Below are 14,625 nucleotides of genomic sequence, written 5' to 3'. Positions count from 1 at the left end.
GTGTGTGTGTGTGTGTGTGTTTGTGTGTGTGTTTGTGTGTGTGTGTGTGTGTGTTTGTGTGTGTGTTTGTGTGTGTGTTTGTGTGTGTGTTTGTGTGTGTTTGTGTGTGTGTACATATATTTATATCCATATAAATTCAGACCTATAGTTATATTCATATAAACTCGACTTCAATTGAATTCACTGACAAGGCTTTGGTCAGCTCAAGGCTTTGGTCAGCTCAAGGCTTTGGTCAGCTCAAGGCTTGTAGCAAAACACATTTGTCCAGTAGGACTGAACTTGAAACCACATGGCCGAGAAGCTAATTTGCAAACTACTTAACGATCAGGTGGTGGAGTCTTTAGTTGAATTCCACAAATTGTTAGGAATAAATTATCAAAAGGAAGAAAGGGTGCAGTGAGATGGGAGATGTGGCCGACAGAAACAGTAATGGGTGGATAGCAGTCATTTGATAACAACTATGTCCTGCCAATGGCCACCTGTTGCTGTATTAAAGAATGCTCTTGGCTTTATCAGGATAGTTTGCTGTCAATCAGAGAAACTCTGAGTTTTAGATATCAATTCAAGTAGGTTGTCAGGAGATGGAGGAGGAGAGGGAGGGGGAATGGTAAGGCTAGGGTTTATTGTGTAACACCTGTCAACACTTGAAGTCATTTAGTTTCTCACACTGAAGTGGTGATGCTGGTGGAGGTGGTGGAGGTGGTGGTGGTGATTGTGGTGGTGGTGGTGGTGACAGTGATGGGTGTGGTATATGGTGGTGGATTGTGATGATGGTGAAAAACTCCAATGAATAAACACAGTGCATAGACGTCCAATGGATGTGTGTGTATGTGTGTGTGTGTGTGTGTATGTATGTGTGTGTATGTATATATATATATGTATATATATACATAAAATGTCAGGATGTGATGGAATCAGATATTTAAATAGTAAAAGCACCATGCACCAGTACACTAATAATGTGTGTTGATGTATATGAATTAGGCTGTTCAGAAAATAATGGCCGATTTTAAAAATAAGCCTATATTCTAGAAAAACTGAACTTCTGCAAAGGTTTAATTATTCAAAATATGATCCCTGAACACCCATGCATTTTCCCCATCAATTAACAAGGTCATTTATGCCTCTTCAATAAAAATCCAAAGATTTTGATGCCAAGAAATCCTTGAATTCAGTTTCGACCTTGGTTTTGGAATGGAAGGGGTTTTTTTGCCTTAAAAATGTGTGTAAATACTTGTAAAGGTGAAATTCAATGAGTAAGAGATCAAAAGAATGTGGAGGATGTGGTAAAGTCTCTTATCCCATGTCTGTGAGCTTCTGCAGTGTCGTCCTGGAAATGTGCGGTCAAACGTTGCCATGTAGCAGAACTGGACCACATCAATTAACAAGCACAGGTCTCATTTTGCTCAAGTGAACATGCATTTCTTCCAGTTGCTTACAGTAAACTTCCAATGTAATTGCTCTGGTTAGGTTCCAGAAAGTTGTATTGTTTTCAAATGCTGATCATCAAGGGTGGATGGACATCCTCTAATTTCTTGATCTTCAAGCCTCTCATCCCCACCGCCGTACCGTCCGATCACTAATGGACCCTTCACCCCATGCTCTGTTGATATTAGTGGCTGTTTGGGAAGCATTGCATCCAAGCTTGAATTCATGCAAAAATAGTAAACACATTTCTTTTTTTCTTTTTTTTTTTTCATGCTTGAAATTAAGGACTTTTACACTTCAAAATTATATTGTGAAAGAAATCAATAAAAATTCATTAAAAGAGTACACATCAATTCCAAAGCATGTAAAATTTCGTCTAAAATGCTACAAAAATAACATCTTGAATTCAATTTGAAAAAATGTTTTTGAAAAATCAGACAGTGTTTTCCAAACAGTGCTTATTAAAGTAAATACAGATTTGTCCTTCCAGTTATGTACACATTTACAAGTATTGACAGATTACACAATGTGTACTCAAGAGCCACACGGTTACACTCGGAGCACATATTCCACATTAGATATATAGACACAGTATATATATATTCCTTTATTGCCCTCAGGTGGCTAAACATAGAGGGGACAAACAAGGACAGACAAAGGGATTAAGCCGATTACATTGATCCGCAGTGCATAACTGGTACTTATTTAATCGACCCTGAAAGGATGAAAGACAAAGTTAACCTCGGCGGAATTTGAACTCAGAACACAACGGCAAATGAAATACCGCTAAGCAATTTGCCCAGTGTGCTAACAATTCTGCCAGCTCGCTGCTTTCAAACAGCAGGTTAATAATGGCAAACCTATTTCATGAAACCCTTCATTTCCAAAATTAACTGAAATAAAACCAGTGTATTTCAACAGAAATATGGTAACGAAAGAGTTAAAACTGAATTGGAGATGTCATAAAAGAGATTGGTTTTATTTTCAACAATTAAGAGTCTGCAAATTAACAATAGATTAAAAAAAGCCTGCTTCTGATGCTCAAAACTCTAAACTGATCTATATTGAACTCTAACTGATTTATACTGAACTCTAACTGATCTATAACCGAACTAAGGAGGAGAAATAATCAGTAGAGTTCTTGAAAACTGGATAAACTAGAAATTTTTTTCTAAGAGCCTGACAAGTGCTTCTCCTTAACAAATTAAACAATTTAGCACCAGATGTACTGTAAAAGGCCAGCATTTAACACTATATTGTTCTTTATTTCCAGGTCAATTATGGTGTATTTGTATTTTGTTGAGAAAGCAGTCATATCTCTTGGCTATTTCCTGTTAGAAAAATTTAAAAAAAACAAAAAAAGTGTTTTTATATTTTACTACAGTTACATTGTGTTGCAGATAATTAAAAGCCATTGACATTTTTTACTGATGTGACAATGGCACTTATTTCAGAGTGTCAGTGTGTTCATATGTAAATATTGTGTGTATTTTTGTGTGTAAGTGCATATGTTATGAATGTGCGTGTGTGTGTGTGTGTGTGTGTGTGTGCGCGCACATATACTTATATATATATATATATATATATATATATATATATATATATATATGCGTGCATGTTATCATTATTTATCATCATTTAACGTCTGTTTTCCATGCTGGCCTGGGTAAGATGGCTTGACAAGAAGTGGCAAGTCCGAAGACTCCACCAAGCTATGCTGTCTGTTTTGATATGGCTTCTACAGCTGGACGCCCTTCCTAACGTCAGCCACTTGACAGAGTAGATGGGTTCTTTTTACATGCTATCGGCAGCACTGAAGTCGCTCAGTAATTTGCAGGACGAGACTTCTCAACTGGCGGGAGTAATATTAGAAGACAGACATGGTGTCTTGCATTAGAAAAGGGACATGGCTTCCTCAGATGGAGAGGGAAAGAGAGGGAGAGGAGAGAAAGATGATGAAAGTGTGACCAAGAGGGGCAGGGTGATGTATATAAAGGAGTGGACAGGGAGTTGGAGAGGGTGTGTAGGTGGGTGACAGGATTTCAAAAGGAGAGTGGGAGGTAAAGGTAGCGGAGAAGGGAAAAGATTTAACTGGGGATTTTACATACAGGTAGGTTGGTGGATATATGAGGGACAATAGAGGGGAGGGGAGAAAAAGCAGTGATGAGCATGGATGGATTGAAAGGGAAAGAGAGAGACAAGGACATGGATATTACTAGGCTCTCTCTATATATATGTGTGTGTATATATATACATATATATATATATACATATATATATATATATATATATATATATATATATATATATATATATATATATAAAAGGCGATGCTCCAGCATAGCCATAGTCAAATGACTGAAACAAATAAAAGAGTATATATATACATATATATATTATGAGTGATAGTGGTGTCAATTAGACCCAGAGGTTTCAGGTAATGCTGATTAAGTGCTATGGATAGACCACAGTTAAGCTCCAGGTTCGGTGATTATGCAAATAAGGGGTCCAATGTAGGTCATATATATATCATATATATGTGAATATAAGGATTTACTTTTCGTAATGAGATAAAAAACCAAGGCTGTGTAGAATATAGAACGTTTATAAATTAATAGAAGGTCTTACAGTTATATTATACACATCCTTGGTTTTTTTATCTCATTACGAAAAGTAAATCCTTATGTATGTATATATATATATATATATATATATATATATATATATATATATATATATATATACATACATACACATATATATATATAGAGAGACACACATTTATATATATACACACACACACACACACAAACACACACACACACATATATATACATACAGGGTGTGATAGGTAAATTGTTGCCATGCTATATTTTAAATTTCATGCATGCACATTGTTCATTTTTTGATTTTGTAGGGTTTTTGATATAGTAGGGTCAGTTGGGCACCATCTGTGAGAAAAACAGTACCATGATGCAATTCACTCTGCCAGAAATTTGGAAATGACATGCTGTTCTGCTTGGTATTCACACCAAAAGCTCCAGTACAAACATGTACCAATGCTAGCAAAATGCAAACAACATGAAATACGAAAACAACATGGATTACAAAATACAAAAACTACATGAAATACGAAGGCGAACTTGGGTATGTGAACAACAAGAGAAACCAAATGGAAAACAAGACAATTAACATAAAGAACAACCCTTCATCAGTTGTTGGTTGTTTATCTACTCCACATTTTGAGCATTGAACGACAATATGAGGCTTTGATAAACAATTGCTATTGTGAATCAAAATTAAATTTGGGATTTGCAGAGGGTCAAAGTTGGTAACAAAAACAAACAACATAACATATACTGTGTGTACAACCAGACAGGAGACAAACACAGGTCCCTAATTCTTCATCAGTTATCAACCAATTGCTAATACACAGTTTCATAGTTTCATACACACAAACATATGCATATATATATATATATATATATATATATATATATATATATATATATATGTATATAGCAATTGAAATATTTAAAAAGATATGTCAATCTAATGAAACCTCATTATATATTTAAACAGGATTTTATTATTCTTGAAAAACTTAATGCAGTGGAAACAGCTGAAATTTATGAACTGTGTCATTTCATCATCACCATCATCGCTTAACGTCCGTTTTCCATGCAAGCATGGGTTGGACAGTTCGACTGGGGTCTGGGAAGCCAAGAGGCCACACCAAACTACTATCTAATCTGGCAGTATTTCTACAGGTGGATGCCCTTCTTTTTATGTGCCACTGGCACGGGGAGCCAGTCAAGTTTGTATAAAATAATTAAAATGAATTGAATTTATCATTTAAAGATTAAACTATTTAATTGTTCAATTTATAGTTTTGGTTTCCACCATTTGAGCGTGGCCGTTGCCAGTACCGCCGGACTGGCACTTGTGCCGATTGCACGAAAAAAGCACCCACTACACTCTTGGAGTGGTTGGCGTTAGGAAGGGCATCCAGCTGTAGAAACTCTGCCAGATCAGATTGGAGCCTGGTGTAGCCATCTGGTTTGCCAGTCCCCAGTCAAATCGTCCAACCCATGCTAGCATGGAAAGCGGACATTAAATGATGATGATGATGATGATGATATATATATATCTCCATGATCATGTTCTCCCAGACACATGGCCTCCTGGCTCACCAGACCTCAATCCACTGGACTATTACATAGGAGTCTTAGCCAAGGGTGAGGGGGTCAATCACCCCCATAACAACACACAATCTCTCTCTAGTCTGCCATAAACAGGAATTACATCCAAACTTGAAAAAATCTTCTGATTCAGGCTTGTCAATACTTCCGACCCCATACTAAAACAGCCATTGACACTAACGGGAGATCTATTGAATAGGTGTGAAAAAAGGGGTTCTCAACATTATTTGTCACAATTTGTTTCCAAATGCAGCTTTCCTTTGATGAGCTAAGTGTCCATTTCTAGATTCATACAAATGACCTCAAAAAACTGACGCACCCTGTAATATAAGAAGCTCAAGATATTATGCGATCAACAGGATCTGTCTGTTGCTAAGTCACTAACAAAGATATATCAAGTGGCTGAAAGTGTTGAAACCTTTCAGATAACTTCTCTCATTTTTCAAATATTCCAGGTCAAAATTGTTAAGTGTGTGTGTGTGTGTTTTGTGTGTGTGTGTGTGTGTGTGTGTGTGAGAGAGAGAGAGAGAGAGAGAGAGAGAGAGAGAGAGTGGGTTTGAAGTTCACAACATCTTTGCTATCAGGAAATGTTGTTGGCACTCCGTCGCTTACGACAACGAGGGTTCCAGTTGATCCAATCAACGGAACAGCCTGCTCGTGAAATTAACGTGCAAGTGGCTGAGCACTCCACAGACACCATTAACGTAGTTCTCAGGGATATTCAGCGTGACACAGTGTGACAAGGCTGGCCCTATGAAATACAGGTACAACAGAAACAGGAAGAAAGAATGAGAGAAAGTTGTGGTGAAAGAGTACAGCAGGGTTCGCCACCATCCCCTGCCGGAGCCTCGTGGAGCTTTAGGTGTTTTCACTCAATAAACACTCACAACGCCCGGTCTGGGAATCGAAACCGCGATCCTATGACCGCGAGTCCGCTACCCTAACCACTGGGCCATTGCGCCTCCACTATCAGGAAATACACAAAGATATACATACATGTATGTATATATCTATGTATATGTGTATATACATATGGATGGATGTATGCATGTGTATGGATGGACAGATGGATATATAAATACATGGTTCCAGGTTCAGTCCCACTGCATAGCACTGAGGACAAGTGACTTCTGCTATAGCCCCAGGCCAACCAAACCCATTCAGGCACAGCCATGGCTGTGTGATCAGAGGTTTGCTTTCCAGCCAAGTGCTTCTGGGTTGAATCCTACTGCTTGGCAAGTGTCTTCCACAAAATCCGTGGACCAACCAAAGCTTAGTGAGTGGATTTGAGAGACAGAAACTAAACGAGCCTCATCGTGTATATAAGCTTCAAGCAGTCTGTAGAAAGTATAAAAAACAACTTTCAGGAACAATAATGGTTTATTGATGGAGAAGGTTGTAGGGTTTTCCTATATTGAAGTTCGATAAGCTGAAAATATCTTTTTATAGTTCATTTTCAATTATGTCTCTAGCAAATTAACTTGGGACTCCTTAACGAACTTCATATAATTCAGGTATCTTTGGCCTAATGAGTAGCTAGCTGAGTACCTTTCATTGAGTAATTATTACTTCTGAGGTTCTGCTAGTTAGGAAACATATGTAGCTTAGATTTTACCTGCTCCATTCCTTCAATTTGGATATGTATACATATATATATATATATATATATATATATATATATATAATTATCATCATCATCATCATCATCTAATGTCTGTTTTCCATGCCAGTTTGAGTTGGACAGTTTGTCAGGTGCTGGTGATGATGGTAAGCCAGAGAACTGTGCCAAGCTCTACTGCTTTGGCAGGGTTTCTACAGCTGGATGCCCTTCCTAATGCCAATTACTTTACAGAGTGTGGATTGGGTGCTTTTTATGAGGCACCAGCACCAGTGAAGTTACCAAATAAATTGAAGGACAAGACCCCTTCCTCAGCTGAGGTGTGGAGCAGTATTGAGGAAGGTGGCTTTGTACCAGGTGATGAGAGGTTAATGTATGAATAGGACAAAGATAGGTGTCTTGCAATGAAGGTAATACATGGCTACTTCAGTAGGGGAGAGAGAGGATAAACAAGAGAGAGAGGATAAACAAGAGAGAGAGAGGATAAACAAGAGAGAGAGGTAAAAGTTCTCTGAAGTTTCTCTAACAAATTCATAATCGAGCAACTATATTTTCAGAGCATTTTTCTCCACTGCTAATTAGGTCACTTAAATAACAGAAGCTATCCACTACTTCCAAGGAGCTTCCTAAGCATTTCACTACATCTATTTCCTGTGCACTCTTATTATTTCTTGCACCTGCACATCTGCCACAAAAAAACTTCTACTTTCTCAGTTAACCTACTTTTAATTCCACTGCACCTCTTATGGGTCTATAGCTTGCACTGAGCACACCGTATGGAATTTCTACCTATATCTTGTCTACATATGGAACAGGGCCATTTACTCGAAGGGATTACTGTTCTGTCTGTTCTCCTGCTAATTAGAACTAATTGGAACTTTAGTCTTTGCCATATATATATATATATATATATATATATATATATATCACTTAAATAACTTTCTGATAAACTGTTGGCAAACCCGTCTAAGTCGTTATGCAAATTGGTCACACGAAACGAAAATCAGCCAAGGAAGTGCTCACATAGCAGTAAAAAAGAAATTAAATTTCTTTCCATACAAAGTGCTGGCCATTCAAGAATTGAAGACGATGGATCATGCTAAAAGGCTTCATTATTGTCATTGGTTCCAAAACTTTGTTGACATTTTCCTTTTTTTTTTTTACAAGAGTAAAAAAGAGAGACAGAGACAGGCAGAAAAAAAGGAAAATGTCTCTTGCATTTGAAAACTATGGAAATATTTGTTTAAAAAAACATTTCATTTAATTTTTCCACAATTAAATTGTTTTTCTTGTTTTTCTTTAAGTGGAAAAAGTCGCAATGACTGAAACCGGTTCTAAAAAGTTCTTCATGATAAAATTATTTCAGTATTTTCTATCTTGTCTTATTTACCGGATTGACTTGGTGCTTCAGTACCGGATTAACTTGGTGCTTCAATTTAAGGACCTAATTCAACTGAATCTCAGTTATATACATTGTATGCAACCGGTTATTGAAAAGACTGTTAGCTGAAAGGACCAATGAAACAAAACCATTTTCAAATGTTTATCTATCAAACTAATTGTATATTTATGCATATAACCTTATTTTTGTTCCATTGTAAACAAAATTGTCTGACAAACAGGAACGTGAAAGTCTGACTAACAGTTTTTATGATATTTTTGCTGCTTTTCAATAAAACCTATTACTCTACCTCTGGTATTTGAGTACTCTTTTTTCCACCTTGTTTCTCATTTCTGTGCTTACTCTGGTATATGTACACATATGTTAATGGCAAATGATGAGAATGAGTGTTCAACACTGCATTGATGGATAGAATTTCTTTATTTGTGTTTTAAGGCTACCACTGGTTTCATCTTACGAAAAATATCTTAATATCTTAACTTTTCAAGCTGATCACATGGAGGAATGATGTTATTCATCTCCATTTTGGCTGAAAATATATAAGTATACATATATATATGTGTTGTGTATATATATGTATACATACATGTGGATTGTTGGCAATGTTTTCCCTCCATCTTCATTTTCTCTTGGACTTCACTCTGTCTCTTGTTTCTGAAGAAAATTTTTGCTTGAAACGTTGAACAACCTTTTTTTCCCTCCCTAAGCATCTTTTAATACTTTGCATGTACCACGTCCTCGCGTCGCTGCTTTTTTCTTGTGATTTTCTTCATTTTGGGGGGATTAATAGTATATATATATATATATATATATATATATATATATATAATATATCATCTAAATAAATATATATATATATATATATAAACACACACACAAACATATATATATATATATATATATATATATATATATACACACGCATACATATAAATACACACACACACACTCTCAGATGTCAGAGTTTCTAGGAAAATATGACTTTGAAGACACATACAGTTTCAGGATGCAAAATTTCACAAATGAAATTTAACATAAAAAGAATCAAATACTTTCACACCTACTTAACCAATAAGATTTGTTAGTTACCAAGCAAACATGATATCCTGTTAATCTCCTGTTGGAATCTAATTTGCTTCTATTAATCCCATGGTGTAGCTTCAAAGCTAACTGCCAATGATGGATCTTTACAGAGCATAGATAAGTTTCTTCTGGGGTCAGAATTGCACGATAAAAAGTTTGAAAGTCAGTTTAGGGTGAAAAAAAAACAAAAAATTACAGTAATGGATATGGTGTGTGTGTGTGTGGGGGGGGTCTGTGTGTTACTGTTTCCTTCTCCTGACATTGCATGGTAAGTTCAAATGCAAAGGGTGTCCTTATCATGCAGGCAATGTCATTCATTCCATCGACATCATCATCATCATTTAATGTCATTCATTTCCACTATTCCAATATTTATCATTGTCATCATCATCATCATCATCATCATCATCATCATTTAATGTCTGCTTTCCATGCTGGCATGGGTTGGACAGTTTGACAGGAGATGGTCAGCAGAAGAGCTGCCCTGGCTCCATGGCTGTTTTGGCACGGTTTCTACGATATATAAATATTTCATCTGTCTTTACATTCTGACTTCAAATTCTGCTGAGGTCGACTTTGCCTTTCATCCTTTTCAGAGTCAATAAATTAAGTACCAGTTGTGTGCTGGGGGCAATCTAATCGACTCGCCCCCTCCTCCAAAATTTCGGGCCTTGTGCGTAGAGTAGAAAAGAATATTTAGCAGAAATAACGGAGTGACTCAAGGTCCGAGAGTTTGGTTTGTTGGCACTTATCAAACGAATCGCAGGATCTGTGACTCATTTGATAAGTGCCAACACACCAAACTCTCGGACCTTGACTCACTCTGTCACTTCTGCTAAATATCAATTAGAATATATGTGTATGCATATAAAAAGGTATTTGTGTGTTGTGTATGTGTGTGTGTGTGTATGTGTGTGTGTATATACATACATACATATATATATATATATATATATATATATATATATATATATATATATATATATATATATATATTGTAGAAACCATGCCAAAACAGCCATGGAGCCAGGGCAGCTTTTCTGCTAACCATCTCCTGTCAAACTGTCCAACCCATGGCAGCATGGAAAACAGACATTAAATGATGATGATGATGATGATGATGATGATGACAATGATAAATATTGGAATAGTGGAAATGAATGACATTAAATGATGATGATGATGTCGATGGAATGAATGACATTGCCTGCATGATAAGGACACCCTTTGCATTTGAACTTACCATGCAATGTCAGGAGAAGGAAACAGTAACACACAGACCCCCCCCACACACACACACCATATCCATTACTGTAATTTTTTTTGTTTTTTGTCACCCTAAACTGACTTTCAAACTTTTTATCGTGCAATTCTGACCCCAGAAGAAACTTATCTATGCTCTGTAAAGATCCATCATTGGCAGTTAGCTTTGAAGCTACACCATGGGATTAATAGAAGCAAATTAGATTCCAACAGGAGATTAACAGGATATCATGTTTGCTTAGTGACTAAGAAACCTAATTGGTTAAGTAGGTATGAAAGTAACTTAGCAGTTCAGCAAAAGTCACCAATAAAGTACCAAGCTTAACAAAAACTAAAGTACTAGAGTCGAATCATTCGACTAAAATTTGTTGAAGGTGGTGCTCCAGCATGGCCATTGTCTAATGACTGAAACAAGTAAAAGATAAAAGAATCTTGTAGAACCTTTTGTGTCAAGTACCATTTTTCCGTAAGTAGAAACTCTTCAATGATTTCCTGATTGGAATTTAAATAATGCACGTAGGCCATTAGCAAAGTTTCATTGTCACCTAAAGTTGATTCATCAAGTTGTAGAGAAAATTTTTTTTTTCATTTTTTTTTAAAGCCACCATCTGGACATGATCGATGCCAGGTCCACCTGACTGTCTCCCGTGCCAGTGGCACATAAAAAGCACCATCCGAACGCGGTCGATGCCAGGGGCCCACCTGACTAGCTCCTGTGCCGGTGGCACATAAAAAGCACCAACTGATCATGGCCGATACCAGTACTCCTTAACTGGCTCTTGTGCCAGTGGAACGTAAAAAGCATCATCTGAACATGATTGATCCAGGCAGGCAGGCAGGCAGGCAAACAGACAGACAGACAGACAGACAGGCAGGCAGGCAGGCAGGCAGGCAGGCAGGCAGACAGACAGATAGATAGAGACAGACAGGCAGAGAGATAGATAGATGATAGACATATAGATAAATAGACAGACAGACAAACAGACAGATAGAAAATACCAACAAACCAACAGGTTATGGGAAAAAAGAATCCTTGAGCATTCAAAAATACAAATGTATGTCACCATGGATATGGTTCAGGTCCCCCTTTGAGGACGATAGAGCATTCCAAGAGTTGCAGTGACATACATAAGGGGGTTGGAATGAAAGAAATAGTTTAAAAAGGGGAAAAAAAGCCACGCTTATTAATGTCTGGGGTTTATTTTTTTAAACATGCAAACCGCGCTGTTTATACATTGTCTTTGTGTCATTTTTATTTTTGTAACATTTCTGTTTATTTATTTTGGCAGATGTCAGCGCCGGTGGTCCACATAAATTGGAATTTCTCCATTTCGACTGGGATTAATTCAGATTTTTTTTTTCATGATGCCATTGACAATAATCTGGAACGTCTTTTTAGCAAAAAGAAAAAGTTTTCAAAAAGCGTTTTTTTTTTTCTTTACCCCTCTCCGGATCAATTTTGGTCGTTTTTGTGGGCACTAAAAACTTTTTGAAAAAAAAGTAAATATTTTCAGAAGAAAAGGTGTGTGATTAAAGGGAGATTTGACTGTTGTTTCTAGCATATCCCATCATCATTCTTCCCCGTTTCTTTCTCACTCTGACAAGTATTGATGTTTTTCAATATTTTCTTCCCATTAAGACGGTAAGCTGGCAGAAACGTTAGCAAACCAAGTGTCTCAGGTGTCTCAGTTGAGACACTTGCTGTTGAATTGACGTGTTTTTTCCTTTTCTTTTCTTTTTCTTTCTTCACTTAAGTGTAATTTCTTTGGTTTTGAATTTGTATTTTAATGTTTTTGCTTGGGTGGGGGTGAGTACCTTTTATTGGAATATAACACCTATGTATATGAAACATATATAATACAAAATAAAGGCGAGGAGTTGGCAGAAACGTTAGCACACCGAGCGAAAGGGTTAGCAGTATTTCATCTATCTTTACGTTCTGAGTTCAAATTCCGCCAAGGTCGACTTCGCCTTTCATCCGTTCGGAGTCGATAAATTAAGTACCAGTTGCATACTGGGGCCAAACTAATCGACTGGCCCCCTCCCCAAAAATTTTGTGCCAAGAGTAGAAAAAAATATTTTGGGGGTCTGCGCAAGAGCTTGTCTCTATCTCTTCCTTGTTTTCTTTCCTCCATCCATGCTTGCTCCTCTTTGGTAGGCAACATCCTCTCCTCTCCAACATGAACTAATTCCAACAGGGAGATGGATGAAGCTCTGCTACAGTGGAGAGAGCTGGGTTTGTCAGATCCTGATACAGCTGAAGATAGACGGAAGCAAAGAGTATGTGACAATCAAGGTGTCGCCTACTTTCTGCTAGTGCAAAAATTCTCCAGAGACTAGATTGATGCCCTGCCTGTGACCAACATCGATGGTCTCTTCAGTGTAGATGAGCTCTCAGCATCACCATCGCATTCAGAGTGGGAGCCGACGTCTGTGGGGAACTGTGATGTCACTGGCAGTTCGCCTTCCCAATGTGCCAGACGATGCCCGTGAGGATATTGGGTTGTTCCAATGCCTTAGCCTCGCCATGGTCCGTCGTAATGCCTCAAACGTGCTGGTTGCTTCAGTAGGTTTCGTTGAACATTGCGGTGTGCGATCAACTGATACAGTTTTGACAGAAAGATTTGGAAGAATTAGATGAAAGGTCTCCGGTAATTTTCTTTCATGTAAATAAATGTTTATGTTGATTGAAAAATTCACTGGCAAAATCTTACAAAACTGAGACACTTGCTGTTGAATTGGCGTGTTTTTTTCTTTTCTTTTTTCTTTCTTTATTTAAGTGTGTTTTCTTTGGTTTTGAATTTGTATTTTAATGTTTTTGTTTGGGTGGGGTGAGTACCTTTTATTGGAATATAACACGTATATATATATGAAACATTTATAATACAAAACATTAAAAATACAAATACAAAACCAGGAGAGAAAAAAATGGAGAAAGAGGAACAAAGAAAGATAGACAGATACATGGAGAGATAGATAGATAGATAGATAGATAGACAGATAACTAAATAAATAGATAGATAGATAGATAGATAGATAGATAGATAGATAGATAGATAGATAGAAGATAGACAGACAGATAGATAGATAGATAGACTGATTTGATTTGGCCTTCAAGTTGTCTTTTGGTTAAAAATGAAACTGCTGCGTGCTAGTGTGTGAGAGAGAGAGAGAGAGAAAATATCTCATTAGGAGAAAAGTAGAGATGAATAAAGGGATAATGTGTAAAAAGAGAGATAGAGAATGAGTGGCGGGGTGGATGCTTCAAAAATGAACTTTTAAAGTTTTTAATGTTAGGAGACCTGAGAGAGGAAGGGACATTGTAAAACTCGGAAAACCTGGCTTTGTAGCATGAAAATGAAAAACAACTAAAGTAAAAAAAAAAAAGGAGTTTTTTCTTTCTTTTTGACTTACCCAGAAATATCCCTGGCACAATAATGGAAACATGGGTACGTTTGAATTTGTCATGGTTGGGTAAATTGGTAAATATGAAACGTATGTTTGCGAGTGACGGTCGTATATGACCTCTCCGATCAGCACATATTTATTTCCACTAATCAAACATTAAAAGCACAGCAACAAGGGCAACTAAGCTGTTGTTATTCCTCTTTATCATAAAAGAGACTCCT

The 14,625-nt window shown here is 37.0% G+C and overlaps 1 protein-coding gene across 2 annotated transcripts in view; it reads right to left on the bottom strand.

The window, feature by feature from the left end:
* Positions 1 to 14,625, bottom strand: part of LOC106868811 (ATP-binding cassette sub-family C member 2) — a 53,943-nt gene extending 39,318 nt beyond the window's left edge. For both annotated transcript variants that reach the window (XM_089339216.1, XM_089339217.1), the window contains exon 1: positions 14,411 to 14,625. In XM_089339216.1, the coding sequence (XP_089195342.1) occupies positions 14,411 to 14,464 (54 nt within the window). In that variant the 5' untranslated portion in view covers positions 14,465 to 14,625. The remainder of the gene's footprint in view (positions 1 to 14,410) is intronic.

The sequence above is a fragment of the Octopus bimaculoides genome, chromosome 21, assembly GCF_046866305.1.
Source record: "Octopus bimaculoides isolate indiv1 chromosome 21, ASM4686630v1, whole genome shotgun sequence".
Taxonomy (NCBI): Eukaryota; Metazoa; Mollusca; class Cephalopoda; order Octopoda; family Octopodidae; genus Octopus; species Octopus bimaculoides.
Note: the sequence above shows the minus strand (reverse complement) of the source record. Positions and strands in the feature narration are given on the sequence as shown.